The sequence below is a fragment of the Rattus norvegicus genome, chromosome 2 (assembly GCF_036323735.1).
Source record: "Rattus norvegicus strain BN/NHsdMcwi chromosome 2, GRCr8, whole genome shotgun sequence".
NCBI lineage: Eukaryota > Metazoa > Chordata > Mammalia > Rodentia > Muridae > Rattus > Rattus norvegicus.
The window spans coordinates 218,102,716-218,128,165 of NC_086020.1; the positions used below are offsets into that span (position 1 = coordinate 218,102,716).

Below are 25,450 nucleotides of genomic sequence, written 5' to 3' on the forward strand. Positions count from 1 at the left end.
CCCAAAGTTACTGGTCCTTCAAATTTCCATTTAATTCATCTAGCACCATGGGCTGGGAACAGGGAGGAGACTGCAGCATTCGGAGTTAGTCACTGGGTGAAAGACAAGAGAAAAGATTCATCAGGGTGCTTCAGTGATGCCATGTTCACAGCAAAGGGCCTGGCATCAATTCTGACTCGGTGGTACCATTCGGAACCACACCAGGGTCCTCCTCCTCCATCACTCCCTAGTTCTCCAAATTCCACGAGCCAAAAAGTAGATGAAAAATGACACTGAAAATAGTAGTTCAAATTTGTTTAAATCGTTCAATAATTATTTACCAATCCCCATGTTCGAGAAAAGATGAAAAGATTAATTGAACTTTTAGAATGAAAATATAAAATTGTCTTATTTACAGAGGGATAGCCCAGATTATCGTAACAGATGGCCACAGAATAAAAAAATCCTTTAATTACCAGCCCAAAAGAAAATTTAAAAATAGCTTCATCTAAATTACATAGGATATTTGCTTTATTTACAATGTTGGGGATGTCATTCCATATCACGAGTTCCAAAAATCCCAAAAGTTCAATAAGGTTGAGCTTAAAACAGAACTGAAAAGTACCATTAATAAGGCTCACACAGAATATGGCAAGATAAAAGCAAAACCAAGAAGAAAATGTCTGAGGGCTACTAAAAAAATCAACAACCTTTAATAAAACTTTGAAAGAGCTCCACCGATCTGCATAGTCATGGGAAAACAAGCTTTCCGTTGGGATGTAGCATTTTTCCTCACAAAAGCAGCTGGGATGTGGAGGCCATGACCAACGTAGGAGTCCTTTTTAATGTTGGTCTAGCTAACCTAATAACTGTTGGCGTTAAATATACCCACTTTCCCTTTGGGAAAGAGAGCAACGGGCTCAATTTGGAGAACTTAAACCCCTACATCTCTTCCGCTAGACATCGTCAACACTAAAGCATCCTGAGGTGGAGCATATGCAGAAGGAGATGGCAAAGGGAGGGGACCGGAGGGGCCACATGTTCAGAGAAGGAATTACGCAGAGGTTCACCTGCTGTTGTCACGGTCAAGACATGGAGAGGCGCGGCTGCAACAGAATAGATACTTTAGCACAGAGAAAGAGGTAATAAGGGAAATATAAAGAATGAAATCAGATGTGACTTTGATTGAAATATTAACTCATATACAAACACAGTATTCACTGGGGGAAAAAAGATGGAAATACAAGTAAGATATCACTCTACATAAATATAACAGAGATGTCACTCTCCACACGCTTAGGGAAGGAAAAGCTTCGGGGCCTCTGTGGCTCATCCCAGTTTAGGAAGCTGAGGAAGTTACATAATCACTGGATACGGAAGTGAAGCCTTAGTTAGCATTGGCTCCTGGGGACACTCGGTAAAGACTACGTGCTCAAGAAGCCAAAAAGCACCAAGTGACATTATAAAGACAGTATAAAGTCTTGGATTCCATGGATCTCGTTTTGATTCCATCGCTGTTCATTGGAAATTCTTGAATACTTTTCAGAAAAGGTAATTCCCTGTTGGGCTATAGCAGAAGAAACAGGAAAGATATAACTTAAAGGATACCTTCTGTGACAGACACAGCCTAGTCTGTGCAGAGTAGGTAACATTAACCACCTACCATTGGGTAGTAAAGATCTATGCAAACATAATCTTAGTGCTTCTCCCCAAGGCTTCATTGACTGCTTTGAGCATTGTGGTCCCTGAACCTAATGTCTCATCCCTACTCCTAACCCACGGAGTTTCACAACATTCCAATGTTGGATGACATACGCAAACATAATTCTTCAATGAACCAGAAATACAGTCTTCTAGAAGAGTTGACTTGCCACTTTATAAAACGATTTTCTCCATCTGAAAGAATTAGCCTTCATGGGTCAAAAAGAACTCCCAAGATATTTTAAGAAATGGGAACAATTAAACGCTGGGGGTGCTTCTGGGAGCGTTTATGCTATGTTGTCTCGTGCAGAAGAGATTTGGTTGCCTTAAACGTTCTGTGATTTGCATTTAAATACATTTTTGTGACTCTTTGGGTGTGTGCATGTGTGTGAGTGTGTTATGTGTGTGTGTATGTGTGTGTGTGTGTGAGTGTTGTGTGTGTGTGTGTGTGTGTTCAAGGGTTACAACAAAACGTCTTCAGCATGATTTAAAAGCTCCCTTACTTAGAGTTTTAATTTACTGTGGCATGTCCTAACACCCAGTAAGTTGATATTTAATTCTCAGCATTTGGCTGTCATTAAAACATTACAGAGACTTTCAGAAAAACATTAAAAGTGAGTTACAAAGCTAGATATTGGTAGAAACTGCCTCACACCAGTCAATGCACTATGCAGACATGCAATTAAGAATTGTGAAGTTAATTCTTCTTTTTTATTTTTCTTTCTTTTATTTGGTGGGTTTTTGTTTTGGTTTTGTTTGTTTAGTTGGTTTTGCTTTTTTGCCACAGGATTCACCTGTGTAACACTGTTTGTCCTGGAACTTGCTCTTTAGATCAGGCTGGTCTCAAACTCACAACAATTGGCCTGCCTCTGCTTCCCAAATACTTGGATTATAGGCGTGCACCTTAATCATTGACCCAGGCCTTCTCTGCTAGGGGCAACCATGAAGTGGAGATAAACTACCAATTCCTCATCAGCGGGAGAAGCTGCAGCTTGAAGGTAAAACAGCTATTGGATTTAATGCAGCAGCATCCTCAAGGACACATTGGATATAATCACAAGTTCTCTGCACTATCCCCTTACCAAAAAGTCACCTTTCCTTACATTTTAGATAGATTAAAACTCAGATCCGTGAGCAATATCTAGCAGCTACTGCTTAGGAACCTAGCATATGATAATAAAAAGTCAATGTTACAAGAATATGATGAATGTTATATACATTGATGGAAATATCACTTTCAAACATCACAGCCCTGAGAACCTCTGGGTTTTCAAGCATAATTTCCCTTCCCTTAAAGTCACTTGTAGCACCATGACATTTACCACTACAGTAGAGACATAAGTAGATGATGCTACCTGGTAGAAACAAGCCCATATCTCCATCATGAACTGAATATGTAAGACATTATTCTGTCATTAGAAGACTCAGGGCACATTTTATTTAACTAATTTGTAGTTTATGAGAAGTGTGGAAAGTGTCTGAGGAGAACACAGAAAAAGTAAAAGCTATTCTGTCGAGTACTCCCTGTTTCTAGGTAAAATCTAATGATGTTATAAGCATTTACTGTTTAAAATCTCCCCAGCAGAATAAATTTGTAACACTTACTTTAGAAATAAGTAAATGGACATCAGAATTTTTTTTTACAATGTACCCACTGCCACATATAGTCAGTATCAGGGTCTGAATTTAGATCAGTCTGAAGTCAAGGCACAGTCTTAATCATCCTCTCTGTCACCCTGTCTTTTGACTTCAAAGAACACTACCTACTGTCCTGAACAGCCGAGTCCAGTGCTATGCAGAGCTGGCAAATGTATGAAGAATTAAAGTGGGTAAGAACATTCTGGAGAACCAGACATGTACTCTGCTTGATTGACTGAGCAGAAGTTTTCCCTTTCTAACAATTTCAGTAACCTGAACTCAGAGGTAGCAATGCCCAGGAACCTGAGAACAGAGGTTCTAGTGTAACGGGACTGGGATGCAGCTTGCACATTGATGTTTTAATGATTTATTTTTATTTGATGTGCATTGGTGTTTTTCTTGTGTGAGGGTCCCAGGTCCCCTAGAACTGGAATTATAGACATTTGTGAACTGCTATGTGGGTACTGGGAATTGAAGCTGGATCCTCTGGAAGACAAGACAGTGCTCTTGGCAGCTAAGATAGTTCTCCAGCCCTGGACACTGATGACTTTTAAGCCCCCACACTGATTTGACTGACTGAGAGTCACTCAAATAAACATTTGAAATTCAGAAGAGCTGGTTTGCTGAAGACCAATTTTTATAGCTTTCTTTCTTTCTTTCTTTCTCCCTTTCTCCCTCTTTCTTTCTTTCTTTCTTTTGTTTTTCTATGCTGATGGTTCATTACCAGTAATCAACCACAATAAGTAATCATTATCTAATCATTATAGCTCATAGGTATTATTTAGATTGGTAAAATAAATTGGATATTGGTGGACACTGAAGTTTAAGAATTTCCTTTTTAAGAGTAATAATTAATTTGGAAGCTAAACTATTACTGTAACATTCACTTTTTAAAAAATCAGCTACCGGTAGGTAGTTGGTTACACTGTACCTAAAATAATGTTTTAATTTGGTGGCACGGAGTCTGGATTCTTATCTATTATCCTCGACTGTTGAAGCCCAGACCTCTTTTCTCTCTTACTTACATGGGGGGAGCGTTCAGAAAGAGAAGGCAATGTTAGGTTTTGTGACCAATTATAACAGAGACTTTAATTACTTCACTTCACACTTAAAGTAATTAAGTTTGAATGGAGTTTAATCTTTTTAATTCTTCTAAGCAATTCTTGGTAGACCAAGAACTAGCTATTGTATTTAACAAGGAAAGCAAGGTGTTTATTCTCAATAGCTGTCTCATTTTATACTCTGTGGCGTTTAGTAGACTGTTACACTAAAAAGTTCAAAATGTTTACAATGTCATGGACTACTTCCCTGGAAGGGGGCTATTTTAAATCATTAGGAAGAAGAAAGGGCCTACTGCTCAAAACAGTTATGGGGATCACAAATAAGGAGTTTGGGATAATAATTTAAACCAACGTATCCCATTTTTTGGTAAAATATGGGTAGAAATTTCACTTAAAAGAAAACACACAAGATATACATGAATATAATATATAGTATGAATATAACCAAATTATTACCATACTATTGCTAAAACAGGAGGGCAAAAAAAAATTCATAAACTATTGCATTTTAAATTCTTTAAGAAATCTGTACTGTATTAAATTTCTACATCCCAAGGAGGACCTTGGGACTGCTGCAGAGCACTGCTCAAAGTCTGCTTCTCACGTTTGAGTAGTGACAAGACTGCACTCTACAGAGGACACCGGAAGTGCAGCCGAGAGGACACTGTGGCTGCGAACTTTTACATCGCGACGTCAGTGTACGTGTGCGATCGTGTATGTGTGTGACTTGCACTTCCACAGCCATGACCTTCAGTGCATTAATATGGAAGGAAAGACGTGTATGTCAAAGGACAGACAGTTAACCTTCGCAGACTGAAACGTTCAAATAGGCAGCTGGCCTTGCCTCTTTTTAAAAGATGGCTCTAAAGACTGCGTGCGGTCAGTAAGGAAGTGGCCAGCAGTTAGTTAGTTAGCAAACGGTTGCTGCCCATTGTTTTACAACAGTGGCTTTCTATGCTGAGTTCAGCCCCATTTCCCTGTCTCATTGGCGTAGCTGGAACCACACTGGAAAAAGCAATGCTATTCACAAGTTCAAACAAAGGGCACCTCCTCTGTAAGCTAAGCACCCACTAAAGCAACTGAACAAAGCTGTGACTTTTCACGTCTCTTTTTACCTCTTGATCTGGATACATAATATTGACTCACTCACCCTGAATGAATAGGACTGGAAGAAAGAGCCACGTTGTCTAAGTTCTCGGTGCCCCAGCTCAGACGATAAGAATTCCTTTCTGCCTCCTTGGCTAGGGCTGACACCTACACACAAAGAACAGTGGCTTTAATGAACAAAACGACACTCCAAAATTCAAGTAAAATACAAGGAATCCTGAAAAAGCATAAAACAAAAGGGACTGTGACCTAGAAGATTTTCAATCAAAAAGAAAAAGAAGAAGAAGAAGAAGAAGAAGAAGAAGAAGAAGAAGAAGAAGAAGAAGAAGAAGAAGAAGAAGAAGAAGAAGAAGAAGAAGAAGAAGAAACAAATCTGAAATGAACCACTTCTAGTGCACTCCCTTTTAACTCATAAGATAGTGGAGTATTTGAAAGCTACTGTTTGTCTATTTTCCCATATCTAATCCATCAAATTATACTTAAAATTAAAAGGTTCCAGAGTTAAACTTTAAGCCCTTTCTCACAGCTGCCTTCAATATTGCCACGAAAAGATACTTTACAAGGCACCATTCATTTTACAAACATGTCCTGCTTTAATTTTTCTCATAATGGAGATATTATTTACAGAGCACGGATCTTTACATAAAATCTACAGAGAGGAACTCCATATGGCTGAAAGAAGAAACACTATATTATTATTTCATAGAGAAAAAAAAAAGCTCAGTGAAAATTTGGCAGACATTTCTCAGGCTGCAGGACACCCTCAAATCTCTCACCCTGGGTTTGTCGGTTTAGGTCGTTGTTGTTCTTTCCTCTAGCTTTCTCCTCTCTACCTCCACCCCCAACTGGTCTCCACTGCACATCTGTGGTGTTAGGACATACAGAAAAAGTTGTTCAGAAAGCAGACGCAGAGGCAGAAAGTCATGTACCTGGTGGCTGGGGATCACAACCGTGTCGTCGATCATGGCACTGTCCCTCAGGTACGATGCGTGGCTCAGAGTGTGAGACCTGTCGGAACTGAAGGACCGGAGGCTGGTAGGTTGGCAGGAGGTCATGGTCATGTACCCACAGCGGTGGAGGGTTGGGAAGGTGATATGAGCCGAGCAGGAGAATGAAAAAAGCCCGCTATTAGCTAACAGTGCAAGTTCCAGGGGACACAGGTCTCAGAGTGGCCTTACCCAGGTCTCTGCCCAGCAGCTGAAATACATCCTCAGACTGTGCCTAACACTCAACGGCAAGGGCACCAGGGAATCCACAAGTTACATTCGATACTCCTAATCTGATTCGTTTTCTTTCCAGAAGTGTTTGGAACCGGCAACTGTCACTTATTTGCCAGTGGGGGGAAATTTTATGCAGGTAATAGTTCTTAAATCTGTGTTAAATAACATCCCTGCAGCCACGAGACTTCATTAGCAAAAGCTAATGAAAAGACAGGGTTTTTTTTTTAATCTCTTTATTGTTCTATTCTCTTCCCTTGCACTTTCTCTTCCTCTCTGAATTGCGAGTAGCTGAATGTCAGTGTCCTCCCCTGGAAGGTACAGAGTGACATGAACTGTGGCCAAATGCGTGCTTCCTGTGGAAGTGGAGTTCCTCCTGTTTACCTCGGGTGAGCTCAACAGTGCTATTATCTCAGAGGAGAGCAGTGTCCCCTTTGCATGCCCTGTGTGTCCTGTAGGAATCCCTAAAGAGTGTCAGTTGCTATGGGAATGAGAGGCAAGAGCAGGACAGACACGCACCAACACAAGAGCAATTCGCCAACGGGCGCTGACCAAAAGCGATGTGGGGCTTCAAAGTGCAATTAAGGCCTTGCTGTTCGGTGTTTCATATTTTTGATAAATCTGATTTTTTGTTATCCCAAATAATAGACTCAAATGCAAAACAATCATCCTTTGCATAACCCATTCCTTCAAGTCAATCTGTACAGTAAAATGACATTATGTTGGTATAATTAGTTTCATTTTCCCGGGACAGACTCTTAAGCTATTACCTAGGCTGGTCTGGAATTCACTATGTAGCCCAGGCTAGCCTTGAACACTTGATTGTCCTGCCTCCATCTTCTGGGGTCTTTCTCAACTGGTTTTGATGTATAGGAAGTAGAAGGAGTTAATTTTTATCTTGCCTAAAAGACTAACAGGGAGAAAGAAACAAAGCAGCATACAGCCACAAAAGCGAAGGGTAGATATTAGAGTATGTAAACAGAGGGAGGAAACGGGACAAGACCATGGTCTGAGCATTCACTTCTTTATAGATCTTTCTCTGCTGCCTGCTGTCTGAAATGCTAATTGATCAGTGAGTGAAGCTCATGTGTCCTAATTGTTCTTTTCTCCCCTAATGATGTCACCAGAATATACTTAAATGAAGTAAATATGGCCGGCATATTCTAACAGCAGAGACATAATTGTCTCTGATGAAATAATAAACTTTTGAAAAGGTTTGAATCTCTGCGTCATAAATTGCACACATTTGGTGGGAAACATGACAAACAATTTTAAATATGTTACAACAGGGTTACCATTTATTTATAAGACATTCCTTCAGGGAGAACTCTTGTTCAGTTAATGCATTGAGAATACCATGCTCAAAGAAACTAAAATGTATTTGTTCACTTGGAGGATCCACAGCTCTGGATACAAAGAGGGATTCCATGCACACTTTCCTTCTATCCCAAGACTGCTTTGTAGGGTTGAGTAAATGTAACAATTACTAGTTCAAGAAACTATAATACTTGTTAGACATTCAACCTGTAGAGTTCGAAGCCCCAGTGAACAAGTAAGGATACAAACTTTTCAGTGTGGTTGAAGAAGCATCTGCAATTTGTTACTTGGAGCTTTCCTGTTTGAATTTGGACAGTTGTAAGCAATAATACATGGATTAAAATCCAACTGACAGTATTTGGTTGTGGTTTTGCTCCAAATGCATTAAAATGTATGCATTTTCATCCTTCTGTATTTATGATTATTTTAGGCACTGGGATGTGGTTGGATGTCTTTTCCTAGTCTAAATAGATAGGCTGCTTAGTTTGTTATAGGAAGGCCTTGATCCTGTGTTGTCAGCCACAAGGTGGCACTGTGAGAGAGTAGGGCAGGTTCTTGTGACACTGTCACCTCTCCTAACTCTAGCAGTTACTCATTTAGCACACAGGGTGTGTGGGGGGTGCTAATTTGAGGGGAAAATCTATAATTCTAGTATATAAGCAGCATTTGCCAATGCGTGCGCACGTGTACACACACACACACACACACACACACACACACACACACACACGCACACAGTGAGCAGTGAGCAGGGAGCAGGGAGCAGAGAGCAGGGAAATGCGAATGTGTCCAGGACGGTCATGGTTCCATGCCTGTAATACCTACCTGGGAATGGTACTATGGCGAGCATACCAAATAAAGGAATAATGAAAAAGGAGAACGGTTACCAAAAAGGTGATGTACCGAACTGCTCGAGCAAAAGTGAAATAGGAATTAATAAAACACGAAGATGAGATGCGGCCTGCAGACCTACTTGGGGGCTTGTACATACATGTGGTGGTCCAGAAGGGCACATGGGAATCCAAGGACAGAGCATGCAGTGTTCGTTCCGTGCCTCTGTCTTTGTATGCTGATAAGTCTCAAGCCATTCAACCTCCCTCCCCACTCGATGGAAAGTTATAAATCTCAACTTTAGATTGAAAATGGAAAATACGAGCGAATCGGGCATTTTTAAGAAATAATTAGAAACTGATGAAATGAATTGTTCTCTGGCTGAGCTTAATCAGGCTATTCATAGATTATTGTGAATCCACACAAAGCTATAAATAATTTCTTGTGCTGAAACATAGAGTGGGGGCTGTCCCTGGATCTGAGGCCTGCCTGTAGATCCCATTCCCCTAACTGAGCTGTCTTGTCTGGCCTCAGTGGGAGAGGATGCAGCTAGTCCTCCAGTACTTAGAGGAGCCAGGGTGAGGTGATACCCGGGGACCCTCCCCCTTCTCAGAGAAGAAAAGGAGGAGGTACAGGGAAGGGGTCCATGCTAGGGGGATGTAGGGGGGTTGTGATCAAGCTGTAAAGTGAATAAATAAATTAATAAAGATTATTTATAGTAGAAAAAAGAAGCTCAAGCTACAAATCCCAATCTGTCGATGGATGAGAACTTAATGTATGGTCCATGGGTTCTGTCACCTCTTCTACCTCCCAAGGGCTTCCCCTTCCTTGCCTTGATCCCGAGGGGCTACCCTCTGTGTAAGCGCCCAACACCAAGGAGTCACAACCCCTCTTCTTCAACTGCCCCAACCGATTTTACCACCCACATCTCAAAATTGTCACTGTGGAATTCTTTCTACAGCTGAGCCGGGGGTCAGAGTTTGATATTGTCATCACCACCAGCAAACAGCATGTTGCCACTGAGCTCTCTACCCCATCGGCCACTCTCCACCAGAATGTCCGTGTCACAGAAGAGGGATGCTGGCAACAGGCAGGTGTGCCTCCCTTCCTGTCCCGGTCGAGCCTGCTGCACCACTGTGTGGTCAGGCTAACTCAAGCCTCAGCTAACCTTGCGGTGAAGGCTTCCGTGCCTTCTGCCTTTCCCAGAAGCACTGCTCAACAGTCCACCTGGCTTGGAGACACTGCCTGTCGGGAAGCTTGAGTCTCTGTCCTGCAGAGGTGTTGGGAGCCCTTCTGCCTTCCCCTTTCAAGGGCTCCATTAGGCTCTGAGTTTAGCGAATATATTTTAATCATGTTGGTATGCCCAGATCAAGAATGAACTTACATAGTAGACAGGAAAAAAAAGTAAAGAAAGGGGCAAAAGAAGAGGAAAAAAAGAACGAGAAACAGAATCTGGGATCTCAAGGGATCCCCCAAACGAGTTGCCTTCAGACATTATTTGTGCAGAATCGATGACTCCTTCTTAAATGATAAATACGTGGGAAACTCGTAAAGTGGCTGACAAAAGTGTCAGTTCTGCACTATGAACATGGGACTGTCGATGGGAAGACACTACAGTAACATGGACAAGCACACACGTGACCCAGCTTAGCAGCCATACTTCTGAAGAAGCGCCCAGAATGTTCTTAGTCATCTTGCGGCTGAGAGTAGCAAGCGCCAGGTGTATCAGTTAGGAATAAACAAAAAAGCGTTGACTCAGTTCAGAATGCTAGCAAGGCTCCTCAGACTTGTCTCCAAAAGTGAGACCCTTAAGGACTCAGGTCCCCTCTTTAGATCCTGTCCTCTCCTTCCCCCACCTCCCTTAAATGAAAAAAGTTAATTCCAGGGCAGTTTCCCATTGCACTTGTTTCCTATTATTCTCCATAGCACATTTTTGTGTGCACAGAGATTACAACACCAAGAGTTAAGTAAGAATCAGAGGCATCTGGAGAGGCTAACCATAGTTGCCAGGCAAAACCGTCCTTGGGATTTGCCTAGAGAGAAAAGTGGCAGCGCTGATTAAATACATCGCCTTGAAAGGCAGGGACGCCTTTTTGATCTTTGCTCACTCTCTCTTTGTAGTAGCCAACATGATTATGCTATATTGTTTGATATCTTTGAACTTGTTTCCCGTTCTTCAAAAGGTGTCACAGAAATCAATGAGATGATGCACAGTCAAGCGAGTGAACTATCCACCCAGGTGCTTACTAACTGGTGTCTACATTCTCTATCACCACAAGAAAATATGTGGTGAGCCAGGCAGAGTGATATGAGCCTACAATGCACGCCCAATACTGAGGTGGCTGAGTGGGGGGGGTGGAAGGGTGGAGGGTTCTAGGCTCATCTGAGAAAGTTCCCTGCCATTCTGAGCTACATAGTGAGACCTTATCTCTAAAAAAACCAAAAGAAAAAGAGAAAAAGAGGAAGAAGAAAATGTTTAAAAGATGTGTTGTGCGTACTTATGAAACTTAATGTACGTTTGGTGAATACCTGTCAGATCTTCCGCCCTCCAGACTGTACCGAAGGTAGTTCATGCCATCCAGGAACTGACTGCTGGGTAGCGAGTCATCACCAAGCTCCTTGAGATCTTCTGGCCTGAGATATTCTCCCCCATCACCTGTCACTGTGTCATCACCTGGAGGTAATCAGGCGACAGTGAAGGAAGACACTTGTTGACTTTAGTACCAGCAACAAAATATGCCCACAGTTACGAGGTGCATTCACACAACAGCAAAACACTGCACATCAGGAAGACACAGATTCCATGCGCGTGTCTACAGATGGATAAAGCCTCTAGAGAGAATAGTTGATTAATTTCCCCAAAAGGCATGAAGAAAAAAATAATTAACCGAATTGTAATGCTTTCACTATTTTTCAACTGGCTTTATTCATTCTGTTATCACGATGACCAATGGAGCTTAAAGATTAACCTAATGTGTAGTTTACTGGGATTTTCTCAGAAGCTTATACAATAATTCTGTGCATAATCCAGTATTAATAGTCTCTTCATTGACTATGTGCTAAGATATATGAGACAGTTCTATAATGGTAGATTATTTGTGTATATGTGTGCCTATATCTGTACTTTTTTGTGTCTCTGTGTCAGTGTGTATGTCTCTGTATGTGTCCATGTCCATGTGTGTGTGTCTAGCTCTCTGTGTGGATCTGCGTGTGCTTCTATGTTTCTCTCTCTCTCTCTCTCTCTCTCTCTCTCTCTCTCTCTCTCTCTCTCTCTCTCTGTGTGTGTGTGTGTCTGTCTCTTTGTGTGTATTTGTGTTTGTTTCTGTGTTCTGTGTGTGTGTGTGTGTCTATCTCTCTGTGTGTATCTGTGTTTGTTTCTGTGTCCCTCTCTATATATGTCTCTCTGTGTGTGTGTGTGATGTTTCAGTATACACATACATGTGAAAGTCAGAGAAACACAGTCTCTTCCACTGTGTAAGACCTGGAGGTCGATTCAGTTTCAGTTTGTTAGGCTTGGCAGCAAGAACTTACCTGCTGAAAACCACATTGATGCTCATAAATTTGATAATAGTATTTTATAAGATTTATAATATTTTGTAAGATTAAAGATACAAAAGGGCACTAAAGTAGAAAGAAATAAGTTCTAAAAACCAGACTACTAAAATCTAGACATGGTTTGACTTGGGGAGAAGTCTAATCATTTTTAGAGAGTTTTGTTAACATTTGGGAAGACACCCTGTGACCCTTTTGCTTGTGTGAAAAGGTGATGGGAATGGTGAAATGCTAGATCTGTCATGTACAAGAGGCTGTGCATTACATATCCCTTAAGAACCCAAACATTACCTAATACTCAAAAGTTGGCTTGCATTTTTCCTCTTTTCCCTCCTCCCTTACCCTACCCCAAGGATCCAACCAATCGAATGTGGCTTGAATCCTTAACACAAGTTAGGGTATCCTGTGCCTCCTCTGGGTTAGTTTCTAGACACCAACCTGATTCTCCTGAGTTTCCATTCCTGACTCCAGTCTCTTCAGTAAGCCAAGGTGGTCACAGAGAACAAAACTAACTCAAAATAGGTTTCTATTCCTTATGTGTTAGAGTGTCTCAACACTCCTTAATAAAACATGATCCATATTTTAGATTTTCTTATTCAGCCTCTTTCTTGTCATGTCTTGGTGGGGAGAAAAAGACCCATAAAAGTGGACATAGCTGGATCCAGCAGCATAACCTGGGAGTGAACACAGTCCCAGACTTCCTCTCTGCTGTTCATGGATTTGTGTCACAAAGAGGGAGAGAGAGAGCCATCTGAGCAATATTTTTAAAATGAAATATATCCTTTTTAAAAGACTAGCAAGCCAATTCAGCATTTAAAACCCTCTAATCACACTGAGCTCACGAGGAGGTGGCTATCCTTAAGATTCTCCCCCATTCTCTGTCTCTTTTGATCTTTTTTTCTGAGAACAGCTGCTATGTTTGGCTTATTACAAGTGAGGCTTCAGAGTTTTGGAGACATCCATGATGTACTAGATCATGATGTCATGATTATGACCCAAAGAATTCAAGTCTGCAAAACGAGTAACAGTGTCCAGAACCTAGTCTGTTATTAATAGGAGTGACACTTGTCTCAGGCCAAATCCTCTTGATACTGAATATAATTTCTCTCCAAGTTAGTTGTACATAAAAATACCATTGTTCAGGACTGTGTGTCAACAGTGAGTGATGGAAAGTATGTATGAGAAGGGTTAGAGGAGGTTTATAGTTATCTACGTCTATTCCTAGAAGCTTATGCCTCCCATCTTCTTGAAAACATGGTCTAGAGTCTTGTCTTTAGCTCCTCTGCCATCAGCCCCATGAAGGACTCTCCCTCCCTACAGTAAATCCCTAACCTTTCTTTAGTCAGTCTTAGGCATTTTTAAATGTAAATTCTCGGTCTTCTCTTCATTTTATAATCAAACTTCCTGTCATAACCAGACCCTTGATATTGTTGGTTTATTTTTAGTAATTAAACGATGACCAAGAGGTGACTTCTTTGATAAACAGCCTCCTTGACATCTGACAGAATCTCTCCTAGTCTTTTCCCTATTACTTTGAGTCTTTTCAGGTTCCTTTGTCTGAAATGGTGGTATTCCTATATGACTCCTGCTATGTCCCATTTCCCACACATTATTAAAACTCCAAGGACCTCATATAATATACTGTGTCCAAAGCTGGATCCATTCCAAATACATTTTTCAGCCTCCTCCAGAATTCTGCACCTGGATTTTCGATAAGTACCTCACATTTAGCATGAGAAAATACCATGTTTCTTATTTGTTCACTGCATCTCCCAATATGCTTCTTGACAAACTTTCTGCATGAGCCACTTGTATAGATAATTGTCTCCATGCTTTTAGAGAGGGGGATGGGAGAGATGAGGGGTTTCTTTTCCTATCTTTCAATCAATCTATCTATCTATCTATCTATCTATCTACCTGTCTGTCTGTCTGTCTGCCTGCCTATCTATCTATCTATCTATCTATCTATCTATCTATCTATCTATCTATCTATCTATCTATCATCTGTATGAATGTTTTGCCTGCATGCATGTATGCCTGTTGGATCACTGTGTGTGACTGCCAGATGCCCTAGAACTAGGTTTATAATAGTTGTGTGCCACCATGTGGGTTCTGGGAATCAAACCCAGGTCCACTGCTAGCGGTTAAGCACTCTTACTTGCTCAGCAGTCTGTTTTAAAATAACATCCTGAATTAAGAACATTAGCTTGTGGAGAGCTTTTGGGAGCCACTTCCAGAAACTTTGTGGAAATTTGACATGGGGCCAGGACAAAGAAGTAAGCTCAAGGCAGGGAATCTGACTTGGGGCCAGTACTCAGGAAATAGGCTCAGATCAAGAACATTTACATTTGAGTTAATGCAAAGCTCAGAGCAGGCTCAGGTGAGGCATCCTTCTGTCTTGGTCAACCTGACCAGCCCCTAGAAAGGTGCTTACAGGATTTTGTTTATTGCCTTCCTTGTTCCTTAACTGAGAAGTGATCTTATTATTTTACATGTAATTAAAGTGGTATAAAGCAGCCTGGAGAGAAAATAATAAACCCGCTTCAGCCTCAGAACTGGTCACATTACAGTGTTGTCTAATTGTCATTTTTCTTTTTACTCTTCTCTCCTGCTGTGGAGAACCTGACTGACTGAGCTGGCTCGGTCATTAGCTCTTATTCGCATGCACAGAATTCTGTTCAACTTGGGAAGAACTTTGCTGTTACATAATAATTGTTCACTGACATACACTCTGTTATTAACTTATCTGGTATAAAGCAGTCAGACACAACTTTTTTCCTATATTGTATAAAAATCTTAATGTGAGTTTCCTTGTTGTTTCCTGTACTTGGAACAATGCCTTCCTATATTACAGATGTATTCATTTAATAGATGACTCTCAGATGAGTACATTTTTTGTTGTATTTCCAGTTTTTCTCGACATTTCTGGGCAGCTCCTTCCAAGGGACTGTAAGTCATCAGCATACTACAGTTTGTTCTTGTTTTAAGAAAAATTGATTTTGGTAATCTAAAACTACAAAATTCTACATGACATGACTGTTATATAAGCCATGCCAGGACTCTGTGGAACACAGATATCAAAAATATGGGGATAAGTTAAGATCAAATAGTGTGGTCACAAGGGTTATCTGTCTTACTAACCTCTATGATGCTTGGATAGAGACTCTCTGAAATGTCACTGAGCCCTTCCTTGCCCTTGCTATTGAAAAATGGGGAGACCTGATGCCCTCTTCTGGCCTCTGTAGGTACTGCATGCAAGTGTTGCACACAGACTCAACAGACACACATAGGCAAACCATTTAAAGGGGTACATTATTACACACCAGGCCATCTCCTCACACCCAGTGCTTTCCTCCCTGGATAATTTTTAAAAGGTATTTAGTGGTTAACTTACTTCTATTCTTGACTATCTTTTAGAACATAATTACATTACCACTTCTAATTATTATTTGCTGAGGCTGACCTTACTTATTTTATTTTTCTTTTGAGACAGATTCTATCTACATAGCATGAATCTGGCTGTCCTGGAACAAACTACATAGACCAGGCTGGCCTCAAACTAGCAAAGATCCACCTACCTGCAAGTATTCCTGAGTACTGGGAGTAAAGGCATGTACCCCCATGCCCTGCCCAGGGTGACCTTCATTGTCTGTTCTGACTTATCCTCCTGCCTCTACCTCCTAAGTAATCGTGACTACAGATACATGCTTCCATACCTGGCTTCTAATTTAAGAAGGGTAGTGTAAGCATTCACTTCAAGTAGTCTTAGCTGAAAGTGTAGATAGTAACTAATTAAATCCATTTCAGCATTAAAGAACTGCTTTTCCCCAAAGTCCCTATTCTAAAACAAACAAACAAATAAAATCCTCTAAGGAAACAAACATTTTTACAATATTCCTAGAAGGAAATAACAATTTTGTTTAGTAGGTTTCCACAACCACTGCTAAATTGTTGCCAGAATAAGCAAATCATGGCTCTAAACTTACAAGTTAATAAAATGCACACATCAAATAATCAAATGCACACACGCACAATTCCACCCACATTGCACAAGCTATTTCCAAAGAAATGTTAGTATCAAGCAAAAAGATGGAAGACTTCTACAAGCGGCGTCTATTAAGCTAAGGAAAGCTAAAGCAGAGAAAAGCGATCACTCCGCGTCCTTCTAATGGTACCTGAGTCACTAAGCGCTTCCCCATCAATAAAGTGGTCGCCGAACTGCTTAAGAGCTATACAACACATGGATGAGAGTCAGAAAGACAAGCCCACCAAAGCCGAGGTGTGCACATTGTAGTGTGGATATTGGAACTGGGCTAGCAAATACTAGAACACGATGCACACAATGCACACTCATAATAAATACTCAGAATAGCAGCCTTTGGCAGGACTTTTAAAGATTACTCATCATAACACACCGATCCAACATTGGTTTACTCTTGTCATAATTCTTATGCACACTGACACAGCTCAGTGCGTATGGCCAATAAAAAGACAGACTGGTTCCAACTGATTCCAAGTAAGACTAAGAATAAGATTTCACGTCAAAGAATCTAAAGTTAATTTAATATTTTCTATGGAGTCTCTTACTATCAGGCCCAAGGACACCGTCGTGGCAATGATTTTGCAAAGGTATGCATGTGTTTTGCATGTCCCCGTGCAATGGTTTTCCGATCCCCACACACTGGCTTTGCTACAGAAGCTTGCATACTCTATGTGGTGCCTCTGTAAACTTAGGGAAGGTGACTTTTGTTGGTGATGTTGTTCCTCTTTGTTTTCAAGGAAAATAACACAGGAAAATTCAAAAATATAGAACAAAGAAAAGTCACTGAAAGAGGTAGAAAAGAACCTTTCTGTGCCAAGCATGGATTCTTATCCTACCCCAGCCATCCCCCCCCCCACATGTTTTGGAAAAACAAACTTTCTCAGGGCTTTGAAATCAACTGTCTAGATGAGCAGTTCTCAACCTGTGGGACACAACTCCTTTGGTGGTCTCATATCAGATATCCTGCATATAAGATATTTATATTATGGTTCATGACAGTAGCAAAATTGCAGTTAGAAAGTAGCAATAAAAATAATTTTATGGTTGGGCGTCACCTCCACACGAGGAACTGTATTAAAGGGTCTTAGCATTAGGAAGGTTTAGATCCACTAGCTTGGGTAATTTTTATCAACTTTCGCACCATCATGAAAGTGCAGATCTTTCCGGGCACAAAGGATGGCTTAGCCATGCTGTCGTTGCACTGTTTGGTGCTGAGGTCCTTTAATGCCTTCTAAGTCCTTTCTGGGTTTAATATATATTCTGACATTTGTACCAAGCAGAGACGTCTTAATACACCGTCAGTGAAGAATGTTTTAAATGTTTTCAAGGCACACGAGTATGAAATGTTTTGGTATAATTAGTATATGTATTAATAATGACTAAAATATCAGCCAGCTCCTTTTAGCACAGGGCTGATTTCAAGTTTCTTTCTTTGTTCCCCATCTTACTAGTTATTAGAGATTAAAGGTAATAATGGCAGAGACCCAGAGAGCTGACTTGCCTATTCTTTCAATGACAAAAGTAAATTTAGTGGAGTAAAGATCGCAACTGGGTTTTAAATGTTAAGACGCTGCCATCCATACCACCAGCTTTGTCCCTAAAGAAATTTTAGTTCCCTTGTGTAACAAGATGGCAGCTGCTGTCACAAAAAGATCAGGGGAAAGACTCACTCACCCTCTTCATCAGAAACATCCAGAACTTCCGTCATTGTCTCAGGAACATTTAGCTTATGTTTTTCCGTGATAGTCTAGGAAGACAAAAATCATTCATTGCAAAGTTAAAAATAAAACCAGACAGAAGATGAGCAGAGGCGACCCCTGTCTATAGCAGGAGCCAGTCTTCAGACCTCAACCACCCCATCTCGTCCACACGGACGTTGGAAACTTACTCTCTTTCATGAAAACTCCTTTGTTCTTCCTGAAGATAAATGACCGATGGCTCCAGGAACATCGTACAAGAGCAGATTCATTACTGTTAGTTCCCATTTGGAAAATCAAGTCTTTAGTAACAGCGCTAGTAATTAGGCATACTAGGAAACCGAACTAATGACTTCAAGACTTCCCTAAGATGAACTAAATGACGTTTCCAGAAAAACTTTACAATGAGTCAATAAACATGCAACATATTAAAAGCAAAGCCATCAGAAAGATGCTATAAACAAGGTAGGCTATGGGAACTATATGGGACGCGTGTCTGCAGGGCTTACAGGACCAGCAGTAGAGAGTAAGTCTTCTTTGTAGTGTCCACAGCCTACAGTTGCAGTTTACTGCTTACTGGTTTTCTACAGTGCTCTCCTGAGTGGCCAACTGCAAAGCATTCCATCCCTGATGTGGGGTAAGAAGTTGAGGCACCAGGCTCCTCTGGCTACCTGGCTTCCATTTGTACCCTCATCTCATGAGCTGCAAGGCCTCGATGAGACCGTTAAATTGGCTATGCCTCAGTTTCCTTGTTGAAACTGACTAATGCTCCATAAAACTGTTACAAATGCTCATACAGGAGCATGGAGAGCAGTCCTCAGAACAGGCTAGAAGTCAATAAGCATCATCTTGAAAAGCTGGTTATTGTAGTTGAAAATTACATTCACCTTAGCAATGAAAGGCCCCAGAAGTTGTTAGTCACTTGTGCAGAAAGGAACTCCAAACATACCACAGTGATGTCAGAGAGAGAGAGAGAGAGAGAGAGAGAGAGAGAGAGAGAGAGAGAGGGAGAGAGGGGGGGGAGAGAAGAAGAAAAGCTTGGCACAGAGAGACGACTGTCATGTGACTTCACTAATTGGAGAAATTGTTTAAAAGTCCAAATCGTGAAACAGAAAGTAGAATCATGGTTACCAGAGGTTGAGCACAGGTAAGAGAGATGTGGGCTCCTGCTCAGTGGATACAAAATGTCAGTCAAATGGGGAAAAAGTGTAAGATCTGCATGACATGCCATGCTGATCATACAACACCACAGTGTTTTGTACACTTGAACAGGCCTTTTCTCCATTATTATTCTGAGAGTATCATGTATCTCAGACTGGCCTCAAATCCATAAACTTGCTATGGACAACCCTGTAACTCTGACCATTCTATCTTTATCCTCCAAGGGCCTAGATTCCACATGTGCACCAGAATAGTTTGTATAAGAGGTACTGGTGATCAAGCCCAGGACATGCATATATATGTATATGTATAAGTATGTGTATATGTATATGTATGTGTATGTGTATGTGTATGTGTATGTGTATATGTACATATATATATGTATATATGTAATAAGATTATGTTAAAATCCACTTAAAATTCACCAAGTGACAAAGCAGGTTTTGAGTGGAATGTTCATTTAAAGACAATGTAGAAAGTAAAAGGCCACCAGAGAATCTCATAGTGTATACGTAAAGGCACAATTGAAGCTCAAATTAATAAGTCTAGCCTGCCTATATGACTCTTGGGATGTTTACGTAAGACCACAGATATTGATTTAATGAAAGAAAACTAAATAAATGCTGCAAGAAAGAGAAAGCCAAGATCCAATGATCTCACCAAGATTAGATAGCAGCTAAGTATCTGTGAAATGAACAAATTTAAAGGACTTTTACAATACAGGATTCTATTATTAGTTGAGCATTTCCAGTTTGAGTCATAATTTTAACTCAGTTAAATTATAAACTATATATCATAGATTCATCTCTAGCCATACATTAGAATTATGAAAAGCATTTTTAAAATATTACTGCTTGGCGCAGAAAACACGACTCGGTAAAATGCCTGCTGCGGAACCATGAGGATCTGAGTTCAGATCTCTGGTACCCAGTAAAACCCAGTGCAGAGTACACACTTGAAATGCCAGAGCTGGGAACACAGGCAGATCCCAAAAGCTCAGGTTCAAGGAATTCCTGCCTGAAAACCTAAGACAGATAGTGACTGAGGAAGACACTGCACATATGGACCTCTGACCTTCCATTGTACACACACACACACACACACACACACACACACACACACACACACACACACAAACACACTTACAAAATTCTGCTGCTAGAGTCTTATACTAATAAGTCTGTATTATGAGTCTAGGATCCAGCTAAGAGTACTTTAAAAAAAATCCTATTTAGTTCAAGACTAGCCTGGTCTAGAAAGTGAGTTCTAGGACAGCCAGAGTTATAGAGTTAGATCTAATCTCAGGGAGAAAACATCTCACTTAGTTACATTATGCAACTCAATTGGAGGCTCATAGTTTTAGCCTTAAGGAGACTGCCACACTGTAACACATCCTATTATACTTTTCTGAAACACTTTATCTAAATGTAAATAAAATGATTTAATAATGTGACTATGTCTATTGTATTTGACTAAACAGGGACTCAGTTGTTCTGTGAAAATGTTCTAGAATAATTAACTGCAACTTGCAAGGCAAACTATTTCCACAAGAAGATGCGTCTCCATTTGAGAGTAAATATCTGTGTAACAGCCTATTGTCCCTTTTCAGATGCCGGTAGCCTGTGAGTATACTCGCTTTGTTCTTGCAGGATTTTCTTATATGCTATCCTTCATATAAGAAAATGTATATGACAAGATCGAAAGCAGCACACAGGAACCATTTTGCTCACAGATATTTTTTTGAACATTCGCAGTGCCCCTTGATGTAAAATGCAATCTGCAGCATGCGTTTGAAGTTGAAGTGCTTCCAAACTTCACAGGGCAACAGCAAAGCCTCCTGGACTGCATAAATAAATCTTCCTACTCGTGAGTAATGTAATTAGATGTAATATACAATTTTTTTGAAAGAAAATATCCTGAAATATACATATTATTTTAAACATTTGCACTTGAACAGTATATAGAGAACAAAGCTATAATTCCAGGATCATGCACTTCTCCTTGCTGCAGAATCCAAGACATTAGGGTCAAGATAGGAAACTACTTTAAAAGTTAAAAACAGGGCATATGCTATCACAAGATTAATGAGCTAAAATTAAGTCAGACAATGACTTACTCATCATGATATGAGAAAGCATATAAAATATAAACTGTTATCATGGCATTTTATAAATACAGGATAATATCTGGTTTTCCCTGTGTGTGTGGAAAACTGTCTGCTTAACTGACTGGACTTAGTCAGCCACCACCCCACCCCAGCCCATCCCCAACCTGCCAATTAGTTTTATTCACAAATTTCCCAAGCCACCATGTGACCTTTCCAAACCCTCACCCTTTAGCTGTCATCAGGTCACCTGCAGGCTACACACCTTTACTTTAATGTCAGTCACATTTGTTAATACAACTTTTCTAAATAGATAAAATAGCATGTGCATAAGTGGCTTTCTATAAAAACTAAATACTCTAAAAAGTTTCAACATAGATGTGTCTCCCCAAAAAACTGTTACCCATTTAGTTGTGGGTGAGACAATTACGATTTGGAAACAAAATACATCAGAAAAATGTAAGAGTTGTGTTTCTTTACAAAAACATACAGAATGTATGAATGTATAAAACACTTTTAAAGGTTTTTGATGTGTATGAATGTTTGCATTCGTGTATGCAAATACATTACATGCATGTGTGGAACCTAAGGATGCCACAGAGGGCTTCAGCTCCACTGGACCTGGGCTATAGGCAGTTGTCAACTGCCGTGTGGGTACTGGGGACAGAATTTGGGGTCCTTTCCAAGGATAGCAAGTGATAGCCACTGGGCTATCTCTTCAGCCCCGATAAGTTACCTACGTGTTATAAACTATATACACACATACAGGGAATGTTGATGGTGTTTGCACAAAGATCACAATTTAGCCACCTGAACAAGGAACTACATTCACGAAAAAAAGAATGGCAATGGAACGATGTCAAATGACATCACCCGAATTCATTGCACATTTATTCTGATGACTCCTTGAACAGACATAGTATCAAATCAAATTAGAAAGTGGAATTTACATGTTCTTTATTGATTTAAGAAAACCTTCCCTAATGATTAAAGGGTTGTATATTTACTATGGTTTATGTGTGGTAACTTTGGGTAACTTACTGAATAAGTTGTGTTCTACTTAGCAATAATTATTTGTCACATAATAAATTATTTTAAAACTACATAAACAATAAAAAGTAGTTGATGATAGTGGATTACAGGGAAGTACAAGTCATTTTTCCAATCTTAGTAGACCGTGGTTGTTGGCGATTGCTGCTGGGAATGTGCCCCCATTCTGGCAAACTTACAGGGATTCATCTGAAGACAATGCTGGACTGCCTCGCCTCCCCTGCTGTGTCTCTCAGTGTAAATTTAGAAAAGCCAAGGTTAAGGAAACAAGCCACGATTCCACAGAGCCTGGGCAATCTGGGCCGCACCAGTTCTCCCTTACAATCCACTGCCTCGCTCTGCCCTCACACAAAGCCTGCATTCATACTCTGGGGTAAAGAACTTGGGAGAGAAGTTTCTTTTCTTCAAGGGAACTCATGTGGCTGCACAAGTGGCACTCCCTCTAAATGCCAGCGACAGGAGCTGTGTCCATCGCTTATGCGGCTATAATTTAACGACTCTGTTTAATGGTAACCTCACCATGGACCATTTGATTCTCTAGACTTCATTATGAAATCCTTGCAACGCTCGCTATCTTATGGCGCTGGCGTTTGTTGTTTCCCTGTAAATCGGTAAACTTTAGAAAATGACCTTAAATATGACATACCAGCTGAAACCAAGAAAGTATACTTCTTGGGTGGTGTTTGGTTGAAAACAGGGTAGGAATCATTTCTTTCACAAAATTTCGACTAAGCAGCTTTTCAGCAAAATCAAGATTAATTATATGGGCACGGTTAGCCTTTGTGATCCAGAAGCCTGAACTGAATTCCAGATGTGTCTCCTACATCCAGCGCACTACTAATCTTCCATATTAATCATCTGGGTATCACGGATAGCACCCTTCGGAGAGAAGAAACTATGGAGAAAAAAACAAGAGTGCACACACACCCCAAAGGGAAGTGCGCTGTAGGAAGAGGACCCATCCATGCTTTCCAGCTTTAAATTCCACATCTCGAACCAAACCTGCGATTCTATCAGGAGCCCAATAAGGGAACCAGGAAAGAAAGATAGAGCAGGATCAAAACAGTTAGCCATTGGGATGGCAAGATGGCCCCGTAGGTCAGAGCACTGGCTGCTATTCCCGAGGACCTGGGTTCAATTCCCAGCACCCGCATGATGGCTCACAACATTCCAGTTCCAGAGGGTTTAGTTCCTCCTGTGGGTACCTGGCCTGCACACATAGTCATACATGCAAGCAAAATACTCATATGCATACAACAACAGCAAGAGCCCATGGCACCGCTAAGGCAAGCCTTTTATATGAAGCAGATTGTGGGGAAGATGGTTTAGTCGATGTAAGTGATACACCTTAGCTGAAAGCTGATATTCTGTCTGTTATTTATGGCTTACTGGCTTTTTCGCCTAGAAATATAAATTCTAAGAATAGTGGGTTTTATTTCCAAATAATGCTCAGCATTAAAATGATCATAAACAATAATGTAGTAAAGAATAAAATGTAATGAAATATAAATAACTAAAACGCGAGAGCTCTTAAGATGTTCTAAAAGCAGTTGTCTTGTATTTGAGCTAACCATTGGAGACAGAACCTTCCATGCCAGTCCTGTGTAGTTAATTTCTGACAAGCCACCAGATAGCTTGCTCATTTTTTTCAAAAAACAATCATCATGCGTGTGTGTTAGGGGATGCATTTCACCTGTGTAATTGCACAATACACACCAAGGTACCTAGAGGATATTCTGGGGTTATCGGTCTTAACTTCCCACCTTGTTTGAGATAGAACCTCATTGTTTGCTGCTGTGAACCCCATGTTAGCCGGCCCTCCAGCTTCCAGAAATCCTCCTGCCTCCACCTCCAATCCTATCAGAGGAGCACCAGACGTATAATGTATTAGCATTATATGAGTTCTGGGGGGTCCAAATTTAGTTCTCACACTTGTAAGGCAAGTGCACTAGCCACCGAGCCATCTCCCAGCCTTGTAATTAGAATGTTTAAATGAAGCACTAGCTGCTTCTGTTTTGAAACACGTGTCTTTATGTCTAAGATCATTTGTTCTGATTCATACTCATGCACCTCAAATCTTGGAAATAAGATGTGAAGTTTCGCATGATGTTGATGCTTAAACAAAAAAGAATATATTTTTCCTCGGTGTCTTCCCCCCCACTCCCCCCACTTTCACTTGTGGAGAGGAGCTATGTTAGAACTACTGATGCTTTTCAGCATGTAACACAGACGACTCTCACACCCTTCCTCCAGTAAAGAAGAAATGTTACTTAGCAAAATGAATGAGGAGAATAAGGCCAAGAGAGGGAAAGAGGCGCAGGCTGCCATCTAGCCGCAGTTCAGTAAAAACACAGGCCCATGATTCCCAGTGTGGAAAAAGTAATAAAGTAGATCAAAAAAAAGACACAAAAAACAAAAACAAAGGACCCAAGATTTCTGACAATACAAATGCCCAGCCAAGCTTGCCACTAAAGCCTTGTTTTCTTTGTGCTGTACATGTTATTCTGAGGTGATGTAGCCAGGTAGGTCTTCGTATGAAGACATTCCTCTTACAAAACAAAACAAAAAACAAAAACAAAACCTATTTTTAAAGCAAGACTCAGCCATACGGGAAGATGTGGAATATTCTTACCACAAGAAAATGAAGGTTTGAGGAGATGGGACACATTTATCTCCATTTAAGCGACACATAACAGAAACGTATACCATAGCACTGCATGACATTGCAGAAGCCTGAGCTTTTTTCCTGAATGGATTTAAAATGTTTAAACAGAATATAATTTCAATTTAAAAAATCTCCGGCCGTATATAATGACCCCAAAAGTAGGGTGATGAACATCGACGATACTTTTCTTGTATATAATTTACCAAATCTATACTTCAGATCTTTAAGCCTACTGTGTGTGCTGGCTAAAGGCGACGGGACTGCTTGGGAAATGAGCAGTCAGCTGCCTCCCTCCAGAAGTCCAGTCAATATTGTGTAGCTCATTCAT

General features: G+C 40.6%; 1 protein-coding gene across 51 annotated transcripts in view; it reads right to left on the reverse strand.

The window, feature by feature from the left end:
- Positions 1 to 25,450, reverse strand: part of Ank2 (ankyrin 2) — a 575,860-nt gene that overhangs the window by 50,161 nt on the left and 500,249 nt on the right. For 20 of the 51 annotated variants that reach the window (XM_063282205.1, XM_063282210.1, XM_063282212.1 and 17 more), the window contains 4 exons: positions 18,120 to 18,192; positions 11,381 to 11,525; positions 6,416 to 6,518; positions 5,530 to 5,633 (listed from right to left, as the gene is read on the reverse strand). In XM_063282205.1, coding sequence (XP_063138275.1) covers positions 5,530 to 5,633; positions 6,416 to 6,518; positions 11,381 to 11,525; positions 18,120 to 18,192 — 425 coding nt within the window. Of the gene's footprint in view, positions 1 to 1,049; positions 1,086 to 5,529; positions 5,634 to 6,415; positions 6,519 to 8,845; positions 8,858 to 11,380; positions 11,526 to 16,578; positions 16,633 to 18,119; positions 18,193 to 25,450 lie in introns of all 51 variants that reach the window. The other 31 variants (XM_063282195.1, XM_063282185.1, XM_063282182.1 and 28 more) reach the window with 4 other exon arrangements.